The sequence below is a fragment of the Artemia sp. Qi Xiang Cuo genome, chromosome 11, assembly GCF_049724085.1.
Source record: "Artemia sp. Qi Xiang Cuo chromosome 11, ASM4972408v1, whole genome shotgun sequence".
Taxonomy (NCBI): domain Eukaryota; kingdom Metazoa; phylum Arthropoda; class Branchiopoda; order Anostraca; family Artemiidae; genus Artemia; species Artemia sp. Qi Xiang Cuo.
The window spans coordinates 45,115,397-45,141,392 of NC_142804.1; the positions used below are offsets into that span (position 1 = coordinate 45,115,397).

General features: G+C 35.3%; 1 protein-coding gene across 1 annotated transcript in view; it reads right to left on the bottom strand.

Moving 5' to 3' along the window:
* The window catches only part of LOC148947023 (phospholipid-transporting ATPase ABCA3-like), a 513,909-nt gene that overhangs the window by 51,471 nt on the left and 436,442 nt on the right, over nucleotides 1–25,996 (bottom strand). The window contains exons 26-27 of the mRNA XM_089096491.1: nucleotides 24,510–24,621; nucleotides 4,107–4,308 (exon numbers count right to left, since the gene is read on the bottom strand). Coding sequence (XP_088952617.1) covers nucleotides 4,107–4,308; nucleotides 24,510–24,621 — 314 coding nt within the window. The remainder of the gene's footprint in view (nucleotides 1–4,106; nucleotides 4,309–24,509; nucleotides 24,622–25,996) is intronic.

The window sequence follows — 25,996 nt, forward strand, 5'->3', positions numbered from 1 at the left end:
CGCGCTGAGTGGCCTGAGGGAAGCTCCTACTGAGCAGTTGACAATGGAAATCAATGTATAAAAGCCAGTCCCGTACCCGTGCCTGGGACCAGCGGCATTCTTGGGACCTTCTTGACAACAAAAAAGGGAGCCAACGAATAAAAACCTGGTCCGGCAGGTTTTTTCGCTTTTGCTTTGCTTCCTGTAGACTAATTCAGAAGCACATCTATTACCGGCACTTTTTCCTCTGTATATATAACATAGTATTATCAACATCTACCACCTCCTTTTTCTGCTTGGCGTCTACCAAAAAACCATCCAACAGAGTTTGTGCCAGGCGACTTCTGATCAGGACTTTTTTTTATGCCAACTTTCAACCAATTTCAGTCTCTTCCCAGAATTTTGTCATTTGCTGGCTCTTTTTACAAGGCAAACATTGTATTATTACAACCGAGAAGCCAAAACAACTCTTTGTTATTTTTGGTCCATCACTGCTTACTGTAAGCAGTTTTGAAAGGGGAAAAATTTGAACCATCAATTGTGTTAAGTATTTCAATCCTCAGAACCTCAACTTTAGTATGACCGAAAAAGGTCGTTTGTAAAAGTTTTTCATCAGCACCTTGTTCCTTTAAAGACCAGAATCGGGCTCAGGACGGGGTTTCTTGCTCTCAGAGTAAGGTATTTATTTCTTTTTATCGAACTTAATAAAATATTAAACCTCGTCTAAAGCGGTTTGGCGAGAGTACAGACCAAAAGCTTCGGTCAAAAGCTTCAGTAGGTACGCATCATCCTACCGAGAAATTTCCCAGTGGCCTACTGGAATCATTTTGCTAAGCAAATTTGCTATAACACCTGCTCATCCACAAGAGTAATCAAATTAAATCCTTTTAAAGCCCAAACAAGCCTCGCTTTCAAATAACTGTCCTTAATGGAGTAAACTTCTGGCGGTTTAACTTGTGTAGAGGTTTGGCCATTTTCCAAACTGCCAGGGGTACAAAGTCGCAACTGACCTGGATTAAGCTTAGTTTGAACGTTCGTGATGTGTTCATTTGCTCAGACGTTCTCTAACACCAAACAGGAGTTCTCTTGCAAACAAGCAAAGAGCAGCATATTCTGCACTAAAACAAAAGAGCATCCTTACTTACATAGTTACTTAAGTCTCACCCATCCTCAAGGAACATCTTGGGACCACTCATTCCAAAATGTGATGAACTACGGCTCGATATGTTGTTCTGTCAAGTGCAGTTAGGAATAGTTGGGCGATGCGTTGTTGGTCAAAGTTTTTCGATAAACTTTTTCGAGGTCTTTCCAGTGGTCAAAGTCCTTCAGTTCTTCATTCAAGCGCGATCTTGGGCAGGCGTTCGGGATTCATCCATTTTACGTGGCCGAACCAGCGTTCGCTAATTTTAGATCTTGTTCAGGACAGTTTCTTGCGACTTCAGCTTTTTTCAGACTTTCCCACTTGTGACGTGGTCAGTATATCTGATATTGGCTATCCGACACAAACACCCCCTTTCAAACGCAAGGAGGCCGCACACGTTTTTAACTTTTAATGCCCAGGTTTCAAACCCATACTTAGCAATTGGTATGATCGTATTTTTGAATAGATGCACTTTCAAATGGTTAGAAAGGTGGCTAGATTTGCTGATTCTTGATAGTCTTTTGAAGCTAGAGCTGGCAAGCAATGCATCCCCACATGGCATAGTCTTGCAATAAAAGGTCTTTTAGGGACCTGAGAACTATTTTCAAACTTTTATGGACCTTCGCTAGTTTTAGAGTCATTAGGAGCCTAGTTAAAGCCCTCAACTATCAGCATTGCTGTGCCAAAAGCATACTTTGATTAAAAGAACCAGGTTTTAGTGCCGGTAGCCCTCCTAGAATTTGCGATAACACTAAGAGTAGTCACAGAAACGTAGATACATTAAATTAAGAAACAAGCTTTCTCAAATGAAAGTATAATACCCCTTATATGCGGAATAAATATCTTCGTTTCAAATTTTAATGTCACTATTAGCTTTAACTTGGGAGAATTTGTTGTTTATTCTTCGATCTTAAGGGAACCAAAATAGGATTTCCAATGTTATTAGCTAGTCAAACAAAAAAAAAAAGAAATTTAGAGATGATTCCTTTTTGCATTTAAGAGCAATTTCCTAGTAGGTTTATTTTCTGATTTTATTCTCAATCACTTACTTGAACCTACACTTGCGGATATCCAACAGAATTATTTGACGACCTCTTAACTTTCTTTGGGATGGATAGGATAAATTTCAAGAGTGAAGGATGATGGGCTACCGAAGACTGTTCATTTGGTAATCCATTTAGGGCCAAATAATAAATGTGGGTAAAGTGTTAAGTGGGGGGGGGGGGTAAAGGAAGAAGGGGATGAAAAAGAGTAAAAATGAAGCTAGTAATAGATCAGATTGGAGTTGTAGCACGAGCAGCTGTTTTGGCCTCATAGAGCTTGGTGCTACAAGGAGCTGTTAGCACTAGAAGTAGTAGCCGTATTAGGATTCACATATACGAATAAATCAATGGAGCTAAACTCAAACCATCTTGTGGATTTCAAAAAAGGGACCATCCCCCACTATCAATCACGACAAGTATTTGAGTTCTCAGAACCTAATCTGTAACCGAAAAAAGTCATCTATAAATGTCTTTTCTAAACATGTTGTTCCTTTAAAGACCAGAACTGGGTTCAATAAGGTTTCTTACTCTAAGAGTATTTTTTTTAATGACCTCAATAACATATTAAGCCTCACCTAAAGTCATCCGGCGAGAGTGGAGGCCAAAAGCTTTTGGACAAAAGCTTTGTAGGTGTGCAAACTTTATTCGTCCTATCGATAAATTTCCCGGTATAAGATTAGACCCTTTTAGAAGCCCAAATAAGCTCTACTTTCAAACAACTGTCCTTGACTGAGTAAATTTCAGGAGTTATGACTGGGGTAGAGTTCTAACCATTTGTCAAACTGCAATGGCTAGGAAGCAGCAACTGATTTGGTTTAAGCCTAGTTTGAACGTTACTCTTGTGTTCGTCAGATCAGACACGCTCTAAAACAGAACAGGAGTCTTTCTTGCAAACAAGCAAAGAACAGCATAAACTTCAGTAAATCAGAAGTGCAGTAGCCGTTTAGAGAGCTGAGAGCTCTTTTCCAACATTTAGGGACCTTCTCAAGTTCCCGAGTCTTTAGGAGCCTAGTTAAAGCCCTTACGCACCGCCATTGTTGTGCAAAAGCTAAACTTCGATTCAAAGAACCAAGTTAAAGCGGTGGTACCCCTTTTGGGGTTTAGGATAACCCTAGGGAAAGTAAAAAAAAAAACAAAAAAACACAAATTAAAGAAACAAGTTAGCTCAAATAAAAGAATAGGACCCCTTATATACAGAATAACTTATGTTCGTTTCTAATTTAAATGTCGCTACTAGCTTTAATTTGAGAAAACTTGTTGTTTATTCTTAAATCCTAAAGGAAACCAAAATCTGATATCCAATGTTATTATATAGTCAAAACGAACAAAAAACCGAAATTTAGAGATGATTCCTTTTTGCATTTAATAGCAATTTCATTTTGAGTTTTTTTTTCTGACGTTATTTTCACTCACTTTCTTGAGCTTTCAGCTGTAGATATCCAACATAATTATTAGGCAATTTCTAACTTTCTTTGGGATGGCTAGGATACGTTTCACGAGTAAAGGATGATAGGCTACCAAAGAAGGTTCATCTGGTCATTCATCGAGGGACAAAGGACACATGGGGCATCCCAAATTGGGATGGATTTGGGTCATAATGAAAAATTCAGAGGATATTAGGACTTCGTGGGGTTAAAATATAAAGTTAATAGACGTAAAGGGGATAAAGGTAAAGGGGCTAAAGAAGGGAGCTAGAAATAGATTGGAGTGGAGTAGTTGAAAGGGCAACTGTTTTAAATTTGAAACAGCTTGGTATAGCAGGAAGCTGTTAGCACTAGCAGTAGTAGCAGTATTAGAATTCACACATACATAAGAATCGATTTTCCTCAAAAATTCAAACGACGATTAAGTTATGCTGGATCTCCTAATACGTTTTATTCTTAAGTAAAAAGCAGAAAGAATAACTAGAGTTGGCTTGGGAGATTGAAAATCAATATTTTTACCGATCTTATAGAAGAACGAACGCAAAAATTCTCCAGAAAAGCATCACCACTGGTTACTTCTTCATCTCCAGTTAGTATCTTAAATAGTGATGTTTTTCCCGCACCGTTGATCCCTAGAAGACCAAAACATTCACCTCGTCGTACACCAAAACTGAGATTATCCACAGCCAAAAATCCACCGGAATATATTTTGGTTAGTTTTCTAGAAAGAAAAATTTGATACACATTCAGCCAATTAAAACTTTTTTCTAGTCTGCTGCTATCAAAGACCATATATCCCAAAATTCAAGATATTTCCAAAACTACATTAAAACTCCTGACATTACTTAGATATATGAATGCACAATTAGATTAATAATCGACGAAATTAGGTTAGAATAGATTTTAAAAAGCCAGATATTACTTAGATTTATTTAGGTACAATTAATAATATTATTTAGGCAAAATTGTCTTTATGTGTATTCTCATTGGTGTATTTACTAGAATTGCACAATAGAATAATTTATTTCGAGCCAATTGGTAAAAATATACACAAAGATTTATAACCGATTAAACTTTCAAAATTACTCTCAGTAAACCTTTTGCCAGACAAGCAAAAAATTTACTACTACTTAGACATACCACGTAAAATTACGCCATAAAACGTTAAGAATTACGTTCGATTTGGTATAATTTTTAACATCGAATACTCCTGTATTCGATGTCCATAAATTTTTATGTCGCGGATATGAGAAATTTCAAATCAAATAATTCTTAAATGAAAAATAAGGCGACTTACCCCCGTAAAGAAAAAGTAGGAACAAAGGAGTATATCTAGACCACGGCGCCGCACCGACGAGGGATGACTGGCGGCTGCGGGGCCAAAAACAGCACGCCGCACCGCCGGTACGATGTCGGCGGCGCGCCGCTGGTAAGATGTCGGTGGCGCGCCGCCGGCGTGATCAATGTTGACCGCAAACATTAATGTTTTTATCAGTCTTACTCGAATCACAGCTTAAATTTACAACAGATTCGAGCCTATTCATGAGTTCAAAAATTCACAAGTCACTGGCTGGAAACTGGTCTTCGTTATTCATCAAGAGAAGTAAAAATCTGGTAGAAACGAAATGACTGTGGCGTTTCAGAACCCTTGCATAATACGAGTAGTTGAAGTATCTATTTGTTATGCATTCTTAACATAAATAATTATCAAAATTAGTAGTTTTTTTCATCGAGCATTACTGCATATACAACTTCAAATACCATATCACAAAATTTGTCAGTTATCTGGTAAAAACTTTGAATATAACTTTGAACTTAGAAGCTTAATTTTTTCATAATGCCCTTTGCCTATATCTGTTTTGCCACCTTTAAAACAGTTGAAATGGGCGACTTGATATCGATTGTTTTTTTTTTTACTCTTTTGGATTCTTAAAAAGACTTCTTGTATTAAAAACTGGTTTTTAATTACAATTTAAAAAAAATGTATTTTAAAGTTTTTTGGCTTCTTTACAGAATATATGTCATATAGGCTAAGGCTGAACTGCTGCTTCTTTATTGGTTTTGGCTGCTCTTTTGGATATTATTCGTTTTTTTTTCTTTTGGGGATTCATTCCAAATTATAGATTGATAAATACCTAATATCAGTCAAGTTATAAACTGCATCTAAAAGGAGTAAATTTATCAAAATGAAAAATATACGATGAACACTTCACATGAGAATACTTCAATTACAATGAAACAAAAAACACTTAATGGTTTATTCGGTATGAAGAAAAAATTAAATGCCAGTTATTTTCTGGCAAAAAATGAAATGCTCCTCCGTTTTAAATATAATTAAATAAAATAATATGCAGACTGAAGTAGCTCCGGGAAAATGTTGAGATTTTCATCCTAGTTCGTCACTTTTAATCCAAGCAAAATGTTAGGACACTTAGTATCAGTTATTGAGTTTAAGCTTTGATTCCCAAATGCTCACAATAATTACCAAATTTAAGAAAGTCGCAAATAAGTCACCTGTGGTCAAAACACTCAAAGACTCCTCTTATATTCCCACCCAGGCTCAAAGCTTCTGCTATGGTCATTTCCATGGAAATCTCCAAAGAATTTCTTTTTAAAGTAGCTTGCAAGCGTAGTTAGGGGTATTTAGCCTTTTTTGCTTTTCTTCAAAGCTTTGAAAAAAGTGTTATAATATTCCAAATGTTACATTTGTTAAGTTTGTGCATATTTTTGGTAATCATTTGTGGGTTGATCAAATTTTTTAAAACACTGTAGATACGTAAGAACGTTGCAACATCTAGTACCCTGAGGTCATAAGACTGTCAAAGACTCCTCCTTGAACCTCTCAAATTGAAAGCTTTTACTATGACCTGGCTTTTTAATGTAAATTGGACATTGGACCTAGGGCGTCATTGTCACTCGAGCGCAACGTTAGGTGGGGATGTCGATATTGCTTTCGTCACACAAATTCGTTTTAGTGTGAATCTGCCTGGTACTTATGAACTAATGTTTTCAAATTAAACCCGTTTCATCAATAAGAAAAAAAACGGGTTGGACGCATATGTCCCTTTCCTTTTGGACGATAAAACCATGCAAGTGCTGTATCAAGTATAGCTCACGGAAATCTTGCTAATTTTTGTAAACTTTTCAATTTTTTGGCAACCCTGTTTTCATTGAAAAAAAAAAAAAAATCAAGGCACTATCACTTAAATATAATAACTCTCTATCCCCCCCCCCCTATGGATACTATCTTGATAGGACACCGTCTCTGCTTTAAATAAAAAAAAAATAACTTATTGGTACCCCTGCTTTCAAAAAAAATTAATTAAAAAAAACAAGTTTTTTAAACTGAAAGTAAGGAGCGACATTAAAACTTAAAACGAACAGAAATTATTCCTTATATGAAAGGGGCTGTCCCCTCCTCAACACCTTGCTGTTTACGCTAAAGTTTGACTTTCTCACAACTCTATTTTTTTTTAACAATGAAAAAATTTAGAGTAAAGAGTGGGGCGTTGAGGAGGAAGAAACCCATTTTATATGGGGAATAATTTATGTGCTTTTTGAGTTTTAATGTCGCTTCTTACTTTGAGTTAAAAAAACTTGTTTTTTTTAATTTAATGTCTGATCGTTTTTTAGTTAATACAACTTTTATTTTGGCTCACCGTCATTGAATAAGTAAACAAAATTTGCATAAAAATGTTACTTTTCTTTTGCTAAATGGATGTCTCTAAATTTGGTTATGACGTAATTTACAAATTAACTTACGTAACTAACTTCTATATTCGTATATTTTTCTTCTGGCCAAAAATGCGAAATTGTAGATATTTGTCAATAAGAGCTTGAAACCTCTATAAGGTGATTTCTGGTACGCTGAATCTGACGGTGTGATTTTAATGAAAATTATTTCACTTTTAAAGTATATCTCCCCCCTCTTTAAAAATCGAATTAATTTCCTCAAGCTCGTTGCATTTGATGAATAATACTAAACTCAAAAAAATTTATATATTTAGAATCAGCATTATAAACCCATTCTTTTGATACATTTATTGACATCAAAATTCCGTTTTTAAAAGTTTCGATCACTATTGAGCCGTATCGCTTGTTTTTTTATTGTTTTTTCATTACGTATACGTTATTACGTATATGAGGGGGTTCTCCCCTTAGTAAATACCTCGCTCTTTAAGTTAAAAGTTAAAAACAAATTTAATTCACAAACCCTTGAATCACAACGGCCGTTTAGTTAGAATAGATAGCTCTTTTGAAAGCACTAAAAAAACTGTAGCGTAAAGAGCGAGGTATTGACTTGGGGGAGAACCCCCTCATATACGTTATAATTTCTGTTCGTTTTAAGTTCTAATGTTGCTTCTTATTTTAGTTGAAAAATACTTGCTTTTATTTAAATTTAATTTCTGATTGTTTTTTAAATAATGCTTGGAAATCCGGCGCCCCCTTCATAGAAATGTCCCCTACGCCAAAGAAACTACCTCCACGAAAAGATTCTCTCGAGTAATCCCCTCCTCCAGCCCCATCCTCCAGAAAAAAGATCCTTCCTGAAAATGTCCGTATACTTCCCAATAACCAATAAATAATGCTGGTAAGTCCGGCGCCCCCTTCATGGCAATTTAACTTCCCCCATGAAAACTTCCTTCATGTACAGATCCTCCAACATAACCCCCGACCCACCCCATCCCCTCACAACCAGAAAAAAACCTCCTGAAAACGTCTGTATACTTCCCAATAACCCATACAATATGTTAACAATGGGTAAAGTTCATAACTTTTAGCCCTCCCCCCGGGGACTTCGGGGGATAAAGTCATCCTATAAGACATATTTATAATATTTTCGACCATGCTGAACAAAATGGCTATCTCAAAGTTTTGATCGGATGACTTTGGGAAAAAATGAGCGTGGAAGGGGGCCTAGTTGCCTTAAATTTTTTTTGGTCACTTAAAAAGGGCACTAAAAATTTTAATTTCCGGTCAAATGATCACAGACATGATATTGTAGGACCACTGGGTTAATACGATTATCCCTGGGGAAAAAAAACAAACAAAAAACAAAAAAACAAATAAACACGCATCCGTGATCTTTCTTCTGGCAAAAAATGCAAAAGTCCACATTTTTGTAGATAGGAGCTTGAAACCTCTATAGTAGGGTTATCTGATACGCTGAATATGATGGTGCGATTTTCATTAAGGTTCTATAACTTTTAGGGGGTCTTTCCTTCTATTTTTGAAAATCAGCCAAATTTTCTCAGGTGCGTAACTGTTGATGGGCAGCACTAAACTTGATGAAATTTATATATTTGAAATCAGCATTGAAATTTGATTCTTTTGATGTATCTATTGGTATCAAAAACCCGTTTTCTAGAGTTTCGGTTACCATTGAGCCGGGTAGCTCCTTACTTACAGTTCGTTACCACGAACTGTTTGAAAATCGAGGTATTATCATTTAAATATGATAGCTCACTACCCCCCCTCTAGATACCATCTTGATAAAATGTCGTCTCTGCTTTATATTAAAAAAAATTAACTTTTTGGGATCCCTGCTTTCAATAAAAAAATTTCGAGATATTATCATTTAAATGTAATACCCCCCCTCTCCCTCTGGATACCACCTTGATAGGATACTGTCTCAGCTTTCACTAGAAAAATAAATTACTTAATAATTAACTAGGTTATTATATGGTTCAAACAAACACGCAAAATAACGTTAAACAGCTTAGTGTTCCTTGAAAAAAAATTGAGTGTATAAGTAAAGCGGAACAAAGACAACAACAAAAATGTCGAAATTATTCAGATATACCTCAAATTATTGAAAAACTGAGTCATAGATTCACCGTGGCATTCAATAAGATCCAAAGAATCTAATTAAAAGGGAGCACACACAAAAGCCAAATTAGGCCAGTAGCCTATCAGAAATCGCAAAATATCCAAGACAATGAACAAGTCTTAATGAGGGGCCCTGGGTCTATCAAAATATTTCAGGGGTTTCCCAGGGAATTTGATATCATTTTCTTCTGTCTTCACTTTAAATGAAAAAAATAATTATCCTTTTGGCATCCCTGCTTTCAATAAAAAAAATGAGGTTTTATCACTTAAAAATGATAGCCGCCTATCCCCCCTATAGGCAATAATTTACAATTTATTTATGAGTCATATTTTTGGGGTAGCTTCCGCATACCGGAAGCTGACAATTGACAACAACAACTGAGTATTAAACATTCAGGCGTTCAACAATTGAGTATTAAACATTAAGAAGATCTTATCTAAAAACAGCAAAAAAAAAATCTGCAAACTTACAAATCAGGTGTAGAAACAATCTATCGGCTGTCAACTTCAAAATCCAACTGAAGGCTAAAGCTGTATAGTAGTGAATTCATTCTATAATTCTATTCAACTTGAAAAAAAAATTTTTGACTACGAACGATATTGGAAATAGCGATTGGGAAACTACATTTGAAACGATTTAAACTCATTTCATAAAGACGATACTATTTTTTGTCAACATATGAGGAACTGTGCAGCCTATGTTGCAATATTTGCAATTGCATATTGCATTTGTCTGGTTTTTATACAAAGTAACAAAAGAGACGAAAATTAATGAAAGTAGTATGCGTCGTCATGATTCTAGGAGACATATAGCAATTTCTACGTTATTCTATAGAAGCTCTTCACCTTTTCAAAGAGAGTGAGTATCCTCTCACATGGCCATATACTTCTAGGAGACATATAGCAATTTCTACGTTATTCTATAGAAGCTCTACACCTTTTCAAAGAGAGTGAGTATCCTCTCACATGGCCTTATACTTCTAGGAGACATATAGTAATTTCTACGTTATTCTATAGTAGCTCTACACCTTTTCAAAGAGAGTGAGTATCCTCTCACATGGCCTTATACTTCTAGGAGACATATAGGAATTTCAACGTTATTCTATAGAAGCTCTAAACCTTTTCAAAGAGAGTGACTATCCCCATGCATATAGGCAATACTTCTACAAGACATTGCACCTTTTCAAAGAGAATGAGTATAACTTGATTGGTGATTAAGATTTGAATAAAAGCAATAGTTTTCTTTACAATTCATATTAGTAAGAGAATTGGATTCAAAGAGAATAGTTTATTTGCGAGGATATTAGTAGAGAAAAATGAGTGGTGCATTTATATTATTGGAGATTAATGATGGAGCTGACAACAGCAGCAACGATATACGAGTACCCAATGTGGCTGTGGAAATAAACACTGGTTGTAGACTATTCCTTGAATGAGACACTATGTATGCTAGATACGTGATATCATTAAGCAAATTTAAGCAGGAGGAGCAACTATGTTTTGCTGTAAAATTGAATAGTCTCCATATAAGTAAACTTCAGTCAGCATTAGATGACCCATCAAAATATATTGATGAGAATAAAATGCATGAGTCATTATTATTGTGATTATGATCAATAAAATTGTTTCTAAATCAATGGTACTTTTTTCTTCCTGTAGTAGACTATCGTATATTTTTTTAGATTACAAAAAATTCTGATTAGTCTGAATTTGGTTGTGAGAGAGTTAGGACTCTGAAAAATGGATAGATTCGAGAGAGAGCGAATCAGAGGGACTCTTGTTCTTATGGAAAAACGTTTGATTCTAGATGACAATTTTCTAGAGCTATCTATTCAAAGGAAGATATTTTCTCGGGGAATGCTTGCCGATATAATGAAAACTGATTCTCCATCATTAGACTATTGTATGAAGCTTCTACGTCGTGGTCCAGATGCATTTACACAATTTATTGATATATTGATCACGACACAGCAAAATGATACTGTGGATATGCTTTTAAACATTAGTTTAGAAATTCAGGGCTTTTTTCATTAGAAAGATGGTGCTCAAGGATGATTAAATCCTCTCTCTCTCTCTCTCAGACAATATTTTTTGTTGCTAGCTCAGTTTCGCAGTGGCAGTGAGAGTGTCAACACATGAAAAAATGTTCCATACGAGTACTTAATATATGTAAACACTGGGTAGCTGGTCATCATGTGAGAATTGCACAGTGATTTATGAGTATGATGAAAAGTGTAGATTATGCAAACCGTGTAAATTGCATAGAGGATATGCCGTACAAATTAAAGGGTATAATTCCTGTCTTGAAGAGGTGTGTGACTCTCATCCTAGAGGACACCTATGCTCTAATTTTCATTATTATAAATGTAAGCAGTGGGAGAATACATATCCCGGTACGATTGGAAAGAATACTAACCTTGATTTTAATTTATTGCTTTAAGATTGGTGTCGTTATGGTTTTAGATTGTTCTGGGAGGAGGAACTAGGTCAGCGATTTATCTGTTGGAACAACAAGATAATATTGTTTCTAAATAATTGCTGTGAAGACAAGGGGTGTTATGATTATAATCCCACTGATTTTTTTTTGGCTGTGACGGAATGTGATTCGACACTTGAGGACGCTGTTTATGAAATTGCTTCAAATCAGCAAATAGAAACACGTGAATTCCATAGAATGAATGGGAATAGTATCATTGACTATACAAAGAGATATGACAAGAGTGAAGTCACGCTCTACTGTAGAAAATGTGACCCCGACATTGCAGTACATCAGGATCAGTACACTGTGAATTCAGATAATCTACCTGCACTAGTTGTTGTCGACAAATACCTAGTATTGGATGAAATCTAAAGATTAGAAAAGTCGTTTTATCATTTATATAAATTTTTTTTTTTATTAATAAACAGTGTAACATTCATTCTCATTTCGGTGTGTTCGCAGGGCAATTAGGTCCATAGTAGCTGCGCTTTCGGTAACAATCTCTACAAAATAATCATTCAATCAAAGGGAGTCATCTCCGAAATCAAGAAAATACTTGGAGCCATGAACGCGGCAGCTAAGCATCAATACGAATAGTGCAAGAAAGCCACATGTCTTAGTCGAAAAAATGAATTAATTCGCTCAATGATTTGGGGAAAAAACTATAGGAATCTAAAAAGAGAATTTTATTCGTGTACTCAACATCGGTTTCAACAAATTACCACATAAATTCCAAAACAAGTAACTTTTCCGATGATTTAGGAATGATATTGTAGGTAAAGCTGTCTATCACAGATTGCATTATCCACTGTTCCATTTCTTTTAAGATGCGCCAATGCTGGTAGCACATTCTTCAGATCGTAGTTAGCATTATGTATAAAAACCGGAAGAAGAAAGTTGCTGTTTAATTTTTAAATTACATGAATTGTGAGCCCATCCCCGAAAGTTACTTTTTCCCGTTGAATTGGGATCAATAAGGTGGTCGTGTTCCTTGACCGCCTCTTTTGGGGCATGAGCACTTCTACAAACCCAGCAAATCGTCCCCTTTTCTAGCGCCAGTTGCTCTTTATCTGACAATGTCATTGGGTAGCTGATGTGAAGCAAATGTGAAATTGCGGATATTACTGTTTTTATTAAAGATATCAATAGCTTTTACATGCTACCCTCCTCATCCATAGCCAAAAAAACTCTTCCAACTGCATTTTATTGTTGGAATCGCGACGGGCGTGTGCGTAGGAACACAAAACTAGTTTGTGTTCTTTGACTATATTTGGCCTTGATGGGTCTGATACCTCAACCAGTCTTGATTCACAATCTAAAGACACTTTATCAACTTGTAGCAGGGAATTTTGGAAATTTTTAAATTGTAAAGTGTCTTCTCCTTCTGCCGGCATTTCAATTCTTTGATTGCCATGAATTTTGCAATGGTTCATGTGATCTGAGAATATTCTTTCAATTTTAAACGAGGAAAGGCACATGGGGCAATAGTGACGTTTCCCACATTTCTTGCCTTGAGCTAGGAGCCGACTTACTGCTGTAACGGGGAAAAAATGACCATAAGAATTTACTTCTTTGGGAGGTTCGTAAGTAACCCATACCCAATTTTTAACATTATCTACCGACGGTGTCCTCACCGAATACAAAACTCATTTTATATTTGGTTTCTTCCCCACCACCCTACAGATTTTCATTTGCTTTTCAAATGCTTATTTCTTTCAAGGACACCGGAAACTTCCCCTCTAAACAATCAAAATTTACTTTAGGAAAATTTTTTCCGTTGTTACATGCATGTCGGTCGAGATTTTTCATTGTTGAATCTTTTTTTAATGTTTTATGGGCTGCTGCTAAAAATGCATATTTAAAGAATTGTAGCCTCGTGTCAAATCAGAAACTCTGAACCCCTTTGGTAGCCGAAAAATCAGGCTGAAAATTCATTTCGTTACTCCCCGACCCCCCTCTTAAAATAAAGTTTTTTTTTTAAATCTACTGAGATTCCGATCCATGTATTCAATGTATAAAATGGTGGACCCACTTCCCCTCTCGTTAAACGTGTCCAAAGTTGATATTAGTTTAATTATCCAGTTGAAAAAGTTGTCTTCAAATTCATTTAGACCTGGGTAAAAAGTCTGGTTGCCAGTTGAAAAATGAAAATAAAAAATATCCCCGGATGTTCCCTTTTGTAAATAAACTTTTTGATTCACTGATGCTTTATCCCCCCCGGGTTCCCCCCCTTTCTGCATTTGCATCTCGATTTGTGCTCGAATTCTGTCGAGGTAGCTATGGAGAACATTCACAGGGTCAGTTAAAATAAGACCCCCGTCAATCGTCATTTCTATAGGATGGTCAAAATACCCTAAGTATTTTCTAGTGATTTAGAGCAGACTCTAACAAATTAACTGCCTATAATCTTGGGGACATTTCACTATTTTCATGTCCATCGACTGTTTATACAGTATCAAATACACTAATAATAAAGTTGTCGTTAAAAATGTCCCTAGAAAAATTAGGCCGAACAATTTGCATTGTTGTTGCTGTATCATTAAGCGAAATGGTGGGGGGTGACATAGAATTGTCAATACCCCCCGTCTGTTCAACTGCAATGGTTGGAGATGGCGTGAGGTCCCCTAGTACATATTCCAAGGTGTTTGGGGACAATTGATCAAGCCAGCCTGTATTGTCCTGCGACGTAATTTCTTTACGAGGACCCGGTTCACTTGCACTAGTAACATCGCCTAAATGTTTATGCATAATTCTATCTACCCAGTCCGGATCCTCTATCATATCAATATATCACAAGTTAAATCGTCTAGGCTAGCTGTGTCCCCAAAAACATTGTTAAGGAAACCCCCTTGCCATTTCATATTATCTACAACTAACGTAGGTTCCTCTCTGAACTCCATTAGCGGTGATAGTATTTGTCCTGTAAATACCGATGTTTCATAATTCAACAGCAGTGCTATTTCCTTAATCTGTTGAAAAAAGGTTTTATTTTCTATATTAAATAACCATTATTTTTGTAAATTTAATAAACTATGTAAATTTTTCATAGTCATTGTCCCACCACCTGAACAATTAAAAGAAGAAAAAAAAAGTTACAAAAGTTGGCATATGTCTTTCATAATGACAACTGAACATGTTAAAAATAAATATTGTTTTAGTCATGAAAATTAATTCTTATTCTTAGAGGATAAGTTAGAACAAGAGAATGATATATAAAACTAATGGTTTTATTCAAAAAAAAAAAAATCAGAATAAAAATGCAAAATAGGGATCCAACTCTAGTGCTTGTCCCTCTTGATTGTAATTCTGAATAAAATCCGACCATCGTTCAACCGATGCAGTATGTTCTATGAAGCATTGCTCTTCAGCCTCGGTTAATGGGCATGAATCCCATACATTGGTTGCTGGTGTTGGTGTAACTTTCTCGACAATCCGAATTTTCCTATGTCGCTTGGCGACGGATGTGATTGAAGTGCTGGACGTAGTTAACCTTGACTAAATAAATCATTGTAAGCGAAGAACTTTTTTTCTCCTTCCATATAAACAATTAAAGTGCAATTAAAAAGCTGGATGGTCCTTTTTAGAGCCCCGGGGAGGACCTTTGGGGATCGGGAGCTTCCTTCAGGGTTGGGATTGGAGCCCTTTCGAGTTGGGGTAGAGGACTTCACAACACTGTTCAAATATAACTTGTGTATTATAACGACCCTAGAGTTTCAGCCTCAAATTACTTTCGAAAACATATTCTAAAATCCTCTTTTAAAGTGTTTCTAACTGTTTCGCTGAAATAATTGCCTAAAATGTCTAAAACGGTTTCGCCCAAATAATGTTTTTGATAACACTGCGTTGTCACATTTTAAATTATTAAAAATCCTTTTTCCCTGTGTTAATATCTCTCTCTCTCTCTTCATCCAAGATAGAAACATCCAATTATTTGAAATCCCACTTTTGTAAAGAGCGTTTAACATTCAAATTATACCTGTCAGATTAAAATTCAAATTTTCCGATGGGTTATTTTGATAAAGGATTAAATACGCACAAAAGCTAAGTGCAAAACACATCCCAGTTTAAGAACGTTTGTTCAATCGTCAACTGTGAAATAGTGATTTGTTTATATATAGAGTTTGTTTAATGAAATAATGGATTTTTGCATTAGAAAACATCTTGCTGAAAAGAGAAATTAAAGTTAAGGTTTATAGATCTATAGAAAAGTATGACAAGCTATTTGCTACTTCTGTGCTGTAACCACTCTTTTATATACTATTAATTTGATAAATGCTAATGATAGACAATGAAATAGGATTATTATAGAATAGTTTAGAAACAAATTTAAGTTTTACTCATCGAAAGTTACGCGCTTGAGAAAATTTACCTTATTTTTGAAAATACGGAAAGAAAAAAAATATATATATTTACAAATTCTGACTGCACTTGTACATCTGAAGTCCCTGGCAAAGCATGAAGAGGATTGTCCTCCCGATCTTGATTGGATGAGATTGATGCATTATGAGAATCTATCCATTCTCTCTTGAATTTTCTGCCAGGTTGCATAGAGCTTTGTGCAGAGCTGACACTGGCTTGAGAGGCTCCTGGCTGGTCCATCGAACTTGTATTGGAGCTAGCATATCTGATGACTGATGGTCTTGCAGCTTGCATCGTTGTGATATCATCCCATCTTGGTCTCTTTTCGGAGGGAGGGTAATTGCATGAATCCACCTCAACATTCTTAAAAAAGAAGAAAAATTTAGTAATGAAATAATAAGCCCTCTTTTATAGATAAATTGCCCTCTAAAGTTTATTCTGGTGTTTGTAGCACTCTTATGTCTCTTAGCACTTTAGAAATATTTAAAAAGAAAAGCTTTTAAAGTAAAATTTTGGAAAATTTTGAGTTTGGAGGGAAGGGGGATTTCAAAAACATCCCCCCCCCCTTCCCCATCATATATTTTTATAAAAGCCTCTTAATCATCATCTGTGAAATCCATTTGCTTTCATCATATACAATTGAAATATATCCGTCTAATTTGACCAAAAACAAACTAAAAACACACAGAATGTGTCCTCGTTCCATCTTGCCCCCCTATCAATTCATAGTTTCCGACTAGAATTAGACAAAGCCCCCCCGTCTTAATCACCATCCTTTTGTTATCTTAACACCGATAAGACGCATGTCAAATGTTGTTTTGAAATTATCGGCTCTTGTAAAAAGGTTAAACACAGGTGGTTCTATTTAAGCTGATTAAGAAAGCTCATTTTAAAAACACGATGAGAAAATGAAATTTTTTTTTAATGAAAAGAACTGTTTCAAGACATTTACAATCGTAACCAAAGGAGAGGGGAGGAGAGATTTTATTTAAATGGAAAAAAATAGCATACTTTGCGTTTTCTATCGAATATATTCATTATATTTTAAGATTTTGTATTGTTGGAGGGGAGGGGGGCGAAGTCCCCCTGAAATTTGAATTTACTAGTAAAACGATTTTTTTTTATGCAAAGCTTTTAAAACTTATAAATTACGAAATACTTAAAATCACAGAAAAAAGACGAAAAAGACTCCTGGACATAGCCTAAACTAAAAAATATTGAGTATATAAAGGGTTTGTCCTCTAGCCTATATCTCACTCTATACACTTACGTTTTTTTTTTAGCATTTTCAAAAGAGACAGAATATTAACGAAGGGCATTTGACCTTCAATCACATAGTATCAAACGCGAAAAGTTGACAATTATATATTTTTTTATATATGAAAAGTTTTTAAAACTTATATACATAAATTACGAATATCACGGTACTAAACCCCCAAAATTTGAAATAAAAAATGACAAAATTTAATTAGCTAGCTCAATTCTTACTTATTCAGAATATTAACGGAGGGCATTAGACCTTCAATTCCATAGTATCAAACACAAAAAGTTGACAATTATATATTTTTTTATATATGAAAAGCTTTTAAAACTTATATACCTTAATTACGAAATACTTAAAATCACAGAAAAAGGAAGAAAAAGTCTCCTGGACATAGCCTAAACTAAAAATTATTGAGTATATAAATGCTTCGTCCTCTAACCTATATCTCACCCTATACGCTTAAGTTTTTTTTTTAGCATTTTCAAAATAGATATCTATTCTACCCCTCTTTTTTTTGAATATTTAATAAAATTGAAATACATAGACTGTTTAATATTTAAAAGAAGGTAGATTTTTTAAAACAGAGCTAACAGCACGGTGAAACAAAAAGCGTAAGTAAGGAAATTCTTCCTTAACTTAATGGCGAGACAAAAAAAATAGATTTCTTTTAGATTTCTTTTTATTTTAATAACGAGAAAATTTTACTCACCAGAAGTCGCTTAGAATATTCCATATCTATGTAAATGATTGCAAAAATATTGATACTGATAGATTGAATGAACTATTCAAACTGTAGAAAATTCTAATCTGAAACTTGAATATATACGAAAAAAAAATAATTGAATATATTGGCACCTAAACAAGACGCACCGGTTTTCTGACACGGATTTACCCTAAAAGACATGTACAGCATATATATATCATGATGTAGAAATCTAGTCTACGTAAATTATGTCAGAAAAACTTGTCCTTCATAACATATTATGCAATTCCCAAGTAGTACAAGATGGAACATAGTATAATGCCATGTGAGGGAGCTCTGAATCTCTTTGAAAAGGTGTAAAGCTTCTGAGGAATAACGTAGAAATTGCTATATGTCTCCTAGAAGTATAAGGCCATGTGAGAGGATACTCACTCTCTTTGAAAAGGTGTAGAGCTTCTATAGAATAACGTAGAAATTGCTATATGTCTCCTAGAAGTATATGGCCATGTGAGAGGATACTCACTCTCTTTGAAAAGGTGAAGAGCTTCTATAGAATAACGTAGAAATTGCTATATGTCTCCTAGAATCCAGACGACGCATACTACTAATGAACAAGACAGTAGTGAAGAATTATGGTATACAAAGTAATATTTGGCAGGGAAAGTCACTGGTGATAAATCGCTAGGGGTGGCACCATGATTGCGTGATTTTCGGGGATTCGTGGAACCAATTTTTTTGGGGGGTGACGCATAGATTTTCGGGGAAATACCCGAAAATTCAGGAATAGTGCAAGCCCTGTTTGATTTCTAATCAGGAAAATCGAAATACTAAACCACACGAGAAGGAAAATCTCCGAATTTGCGGTTGACTTAATAAAGAAAAGTAATTTAAAGTCGACCGAACGCCGCCACCTCTGTCGGCGGCGGCGCACCTTGGGCGCGCCAGCGGCGTTACGACACTTCGGCGGGTTCAACCGGGCGTCTCGTCAGCGGCGTTCGGTCGATCCGCCGGCGCGGCACCGGGGTCTAAGTATATCCGTCATTGTCCAAGAAATAAAAATTATGATTAGTCCAAATAAACTAAAGAAAACGGGGTTCAGATCCTCATCCATCCTTGGAATAAAGAATCAAAAGTATGGTTACAGCATAGACAGCAAAGAATACAAGATACAAAAAAAACTCTTAGACAAAGCAAATATTCCCGAATAGGAGGAGGGAGTAGAATTACTTACGATGCTTTACATCACATTTCCCTATCCACCAGTTATAATCACTTTTTGGTGTACTTTTCAGGGGGTTTATCCCTATATTGTGCACCAGGGTCTTTTTTGTAAGACTGGTAACAAGTGTTTTCTTGTTTCTATCCACATATGTAATTTTTCTTGTATGTATCGGTTTACAAAATCTTACCAATTATTTTGCCAAGTAGACCCCAGCCGCAAATGAGATTTCTGACGTTTTTCACCCCGTTGACCTGAGAGGTATTTAACCCTTTGCTTTTTATAGAAGTGAAAATTCACAATCTTACGGTGTATGACATTACAGGTGGTAAAAATGGCACGATTTAAACCTAGGCTAACAGGAATCAAATTATTAAGTAGTGTAGGCTTTTCAGTTTCAACCATCCACTACCCCTGCAATCCAACTGGCCAGGTATCCTTTCGATTCCTCAAATTGCAGGTGCTTGTTACATCATAAGGAATATTTTTAAAAGATTTAGGTGTTAATTACGAAGCATGAAATGTGTTTCCTGTGGTTTAAATGCTTGAAAAACCTAAGGATACAAGGGAAACCTTCAGGGGCTTCCTTACTCCAGGATTTCTTTGGATCCGACATAATAGGGTTTGGTTTGTTACGTAATAGGGTTTGTTAAAGTCCATTAGTCAAGCGGGGGAATTTTAATTCCGCTTTTGTTCCTTCAAGACGCTTTTAAGACGTTTCAAGTCATTTCAAGGCGTTTTTCTTTATGATGTCTTCAAGACATTTTTCTTCAAAACGTTTTTCTATATGATTTCATTAATTCTTAGGCAATAAAGAATGTTTACCAGTGTTAAGGATGACGCACTCAAACATGACTTTCTTCTTCGGGCCCCATGGGGATTCCCCGCTTGTTACTGTGGAGGGCACACACATGAGATGTTACGTATTGCTATGAGATATTTCATTTTCTTTTCAAAATGTTCTTTCTTTCAAAGTGTTTTTTCTTTTTGAGATTTTATTTTCTTTCCAGACTTTTTCTCAGGGAACCTTTATATTCCAAAAATTTTTGTTCCTTTTAGAATTCACAAGGGACCTCCCCTCACTGTCATAAAGTGCTAGCCAGTTGGACTATGAAAACCTTTCGAATATTTTGAATTTTGGAATAGATTCTACATAATAACCTATTTTAAGCAAACAAAATCCAATCTTAGCTCATACTAGAATGATTAAATGGTTCACATGTTTCCAATCCTTTCCAAATGAGAGCACAAGCGTCCCAATCTTATTGATTTTTCTTTTATTTCGTTTGCTTGCATGCTTAATCATTATTAATGTTGTAAAATGACCTAGACAGGTTAAGTTACACAGCAGATGTTACACAGGATTGGCAGATTTTTCATTGCATTAGTGGAATATATCAAAGTTTTATCCCGGATCAATAAAACTAAAGGAAACAAACTTTTGTACATACAAATTTCATTAATGATAATAAATTTACAAAGCATTATTAAAAAACAGAAAAATCAGTTAAAACTCAACAACGAAAAAACCTGACATAGGATAAAATATAAGTAAAAAGAACCACAATTTAAAGAAAGACACGTCCTAGTAAGCAGTTCCAGAGGGAAGAATTGATATTAGAAGTTAATTTAGAGCTGTTTCTGAGAGTTTTGATGAAGATGTCACATCTCTGTCAGCCAAGACTATGCACCCGGTTGAGCAGCGTAAATATCAATAATGTTTTCTCTTCAAATTTCACATAACCTCTTTAAAGGTAAATTTAACCCATACTAAGATATTTATAGGGGCTTATTATAAAAATACCTCGTTTCTTTGAGCCAAGGCTATTTACCATGGTTGACAAGCGCACAGTTGAATAATGTTTTCTCTTCAAATTTCACATAGTTTCGTTAGAGGTAAATTTAAGCCATATTAAGATATTTTTGAGGACTTTTGCTGAAAATAACTCGTTTATTTGACTGAGTGTTAAATTTCACTCCCTCCAGTCCAAACGATAATTTAATGCCTTTCAGCTTAACTTTAAGCTCTAGAAAATATTAGTCCAAAAAATGCATGTCACCATACCAATGTGGCTAGCCCATCTTTGTAACCAATTCCAAAGGGGAGGGTTGCTATCAGATATAAATTTAAACCAAATTCAGTGTTATTGCCGAGATGTCACTGTATAATGCTAGATGAATATATAAATCTGTACTTGATTTTAACTGTTGCGCAATCCCATTATATTCTTAGTTAAATCCAGTTTATATCCTCATAGTTTAAAGAAAAATCAACACTGAATCAATACTAACATTTTAGGGTCATAAATGACATTTAATATGATTTCACCTACAAGCTAATCACACATTTCATCATTACGATTATTCTGTTAAATGATGGTATGTGATGGTAAACTATCAGTGATACTATTAGCGTTAACCGAAGCCTTGCTTTTCACTGAATTGTCCTTACTTTAATAGGTAATAATTTTCACCAATACCCTTTCTATTTTGCCAGAGATTTCACTGTCTATTACCACATTCTTTTTATACAGGCAACTGTTCTGGTGCTGAGACAAGATATGATTTATGACATTAGTGCAGCATTACTAATATTTTCTTTTTACCTTCCGTTGAATACTAATACCAAAATGTGGCAATAAGTCTTATCAACAGGTAGCGTGATAGCCACACTGTAACCGAGAAGTTAATCCTCGCTGTCAACTATTACTTTTAGACCGGCATTGTCTTTAAGCACTATCATCTTCAGAAATTTTATTCTAGTATATCTGAAATTAATAATATTTTTCCGGTGGCCCAAAAAATTAACCTCTCACTGTCATGACAAAGTTCATATACATTTTCAATGGTGCCACCATTAGTGCTTGCTTCACAATTCAAATATTTGTCTTTGTCAGAATTCAATCCTACGATAATTCTATTATGAGCATATACTTTCTTGAAATATTTTATCTTCACTTTTTCATCATTGCTATTATTCCGTCAATGATGGTATCGTTTGGTAAACTATCAATGATACTATTAAGGTTCACTGCTTCTTTGATTGTCGTCGAATTGTCTTTAATTTCTATGGTGATATTATCTGCCAATGTTCTTTTTATTTTGCTTGCAATTTCATTATTTTTATTATTTACCCACGTAAAGTAAAGTAGAGGTTCCAGCACGTCGATATAATATATGACATAAGATATAATTATGATATTAGTAGAGGAGTATGCCTTTCTTCTTTTTACCGCCCCTATAATGCTAATACCTGAAAAATAGCGAAGAATATATCAAAAGGTAACGTGTTACCCACACAATGAGAAAGAAATTGACCCTCATCGTCAACTATTACTTTTTGGCTTGTATTCTCGTTGAGTAGTATCATCTCTGGAGACTCTCGCAAATCCACTTCTTAAGAATTGAATTTTTTGATGCCTTAAAGAAATTTTATCTCTTACTTTCATAACAATTCCCACATACGTTTCTAATAGTATTACCACTAGTACTTGTCTCGTAGTTCATATATTTATATTTGCCAGCATTCAATAGTAAAATAATATTAATGTATACACACCTTCTTAAAATATTTCATCTTCACTTATTTAAATAAGATGTATGTGTTTATACATCCGCTGCACTATTCATGTTGATCAAAAATATACCGTGAACCAACTAGTGTCGATAAATAACCACAGAATAGTATAAGGTCGGTTGCATACAAAAATCTAGAACTATGTCCACCAAAGATTAAATGTAATTTTAAGAAATGAAAAAAGTTGACAAACTGTAAATTAAAAAATGAGGAGAGGAGGAGTTGATAGGAAAAGCATTTGGGCCCCTAAAGGGGAACTTGGGGACCCAAACTCATGCGCAAGCCCAGTAATGGAAAACCTGTGCGCTCGGGACCATTACATTGCAAAAAGAATACCTGGCATGCAGTAGTTCAGACAGCTTTTTGGACCGAAAATAGTGTCCATGACCAATCAAAACAGCCAGTGTGCTCGGTACCAAACAAAAGTGTATGAAAAACAGTACCTGCCCACTAAGCATACGAAAAAAAATTTACGAACCCCTTGGATATTATAATCCATATCAAAATTTGTTTTATCGGACATCTTGTCACTTCTAGCTAATTTCAAGTATTGATAATAACTTGGACTAGTTTTCATTCCAGGCAATCAAATGAAATTTTCACCGGAAATTGAGATACAGTATTTACGACATAAAATTGTCAGTACAGTAACAATATTCTTTGACAATTGAATGTATTGTTTGCAAAACACTGTTATCTCAAAGGCAAGACAAGATACAAGAGATTGGTAACTCAAATTGGCTCCTAGTATACCTCCTATGCGTGTCATGGGAATGGACGGGTGAGTGTTTGTCATGGGAATGATGGGGGTCCATGACGCTCATAGTACTTTCTAATAGTTTGGTTCCAAAATATATTTTAAAACAAGTTGGTATTGTGTTTCCGTCTAGCTTAGGTTAAAATCGAGCCAAGTTTACCACAAGTGATGTCATACACCATATGCCTGCGGAATATATACGTGCATTGAAATAAAGGGGTAAAAATTTCTCAGATTAATGGGGTTAAAAAGGTCTGAAATCATGTGCGGTTGGGATTTAACGTTGCAAAACATGAGATAGTATTTCTCTTGTCCAATACATATTTGATAATAGCATGAAGGGCATAGGAACAAGAAAACATGTACATCTAGTCTTAGAAAAAGACCCAGGTTCACAATTCAGGAAAGTAACTCCATGATAATACCGTCCAAAAGATACACCAAAAAGTTATTATATGCAATATAAGCCATTGCAAGCCTTCTACTTAAAGAAAACGTAAATTATAAAGCTAGTCCAGAGGCCTAACCCTCTTCGAAGAATATTTAAAGAAAAAGCTACAAATTTCTGTGAGTCTAACATAATAACAATAATCTGTCTTCAAAAAACGCTAGTCTACAAATTAAAACAAAAGATTCAAGGTTAAAATTCTTTTCATGAATTAAACTTTAAAATTTCTTTAAACTGTTAGGGTATTTATTACTAAGCAGAAAATTATTAGATAACAATTTACTTACCTCACTATCACTGTGTTTGCTTTGGTTAATTGAATCCATTTTGCTGGACTTGTGGAGTTTTCTAATATATATTCTTTTTCTTTGACTACATCCTCGTCTTCTGCTTTAGTTCCTACAATTTAAATTTTTTGAGAAACTTCATGAAGTTTCAACTAATCGAAATTTGGTCCTTTATGTATGCCTATGTTAACTTAATCTATGTTCAATTTATATGGATGACGGTCAGTTTTCAAACCAAAAGAATAATAATCATGATAGCCGCCCTGTCTGAAACATAGTAAAGTAAGAGCCATCCCTCAAAGTAACCAGATATTTGAACATAATTCTGAAGCTCACTAAAAAATTATACAAATCACAATTTTTAAGACCAAGGCTATGATAAATAATGTAAAAGAAATGCGAGCAAGCTGTAAAAACCTAAATAAAACATACTACTACTACTACTGCTACTAACAACTCACCGCAGCACCAAGCCGCCTGAGGCCAACACAGCTACGTACGCTCCTCCTCCACCCCAATGTATTCAAAGTATCACTTTTTACACCCGCCCAGGAAGTTCCTATTTCCTTTAAATCTTTCTTTATGACCTCCTCCCACCCCAGACGAGGACCACCTGCTTTCCGTTTAGCCCTAGATGGTTGGCTAAAAATAACAATCTTCGGCAATCTGTCATGCTTCATCCGCAAAATCTCCTATAATAATACAACCAGCGTTGTCACTCTGACGATTTGGTTTTTACTAGTTTTGGGCGAAAAAATTTACTAGATTAGCTTCCGTTTTACTAGATGTTGCCAAAAACGTGCGCGTGTCGCGGCGGCATTGGCGTGAGAAAGTCAGTAAATACTTTTGTCATCAAAATGAAAACAAGACTAAAAAGTAGCTAGTGCATATTTTTTTCTGCTTGTGCAACATCTTTATATGATTTCTTTTGGTCATTCGGCTTATTTGCCTTCAAATATGTAGGAAATGTGTTCCTAGTTATTCATTAGGTCAAAACAGTTTCTTCCAGCCTCCTAATTTTCGACAGGCTCGGCCTTACTCCATAGTTTAACCAACTTTTCTGAAAGTTTTTAGATTCAGTATATACTTACAACTAGGCTTCACAAAAATTTCAGGTACACAAAAAAAACAAACGACCACGAAAAATGAAATTCAAAATAAAAAACAAATAATAATAAAGCCCGATTCGACGTCCCAAGTTCGACTTTTTCAAACCTTAACTGCCGTTCCGACATCTTCTTCTTTTTCCCAGGGACCAGGTTTGTTCGCATTCGTCTTACATTTTCTGCATCCATCTATCACAGTTGGTGGAATCTTCCTCTCCAAAACGAACCTTGTGTTTCTGCGGCAGAGCTGCTAGGACTACGTGAGATAAGAACTACAACTGTGTCGATACTTGATCAGTCTTGCCCAGTCATCATGATAATATCTAAACTGGTAAACCGCTCTGTACCGGCTGAAGAATGGGGTAAAGCACAGAGGGTCAA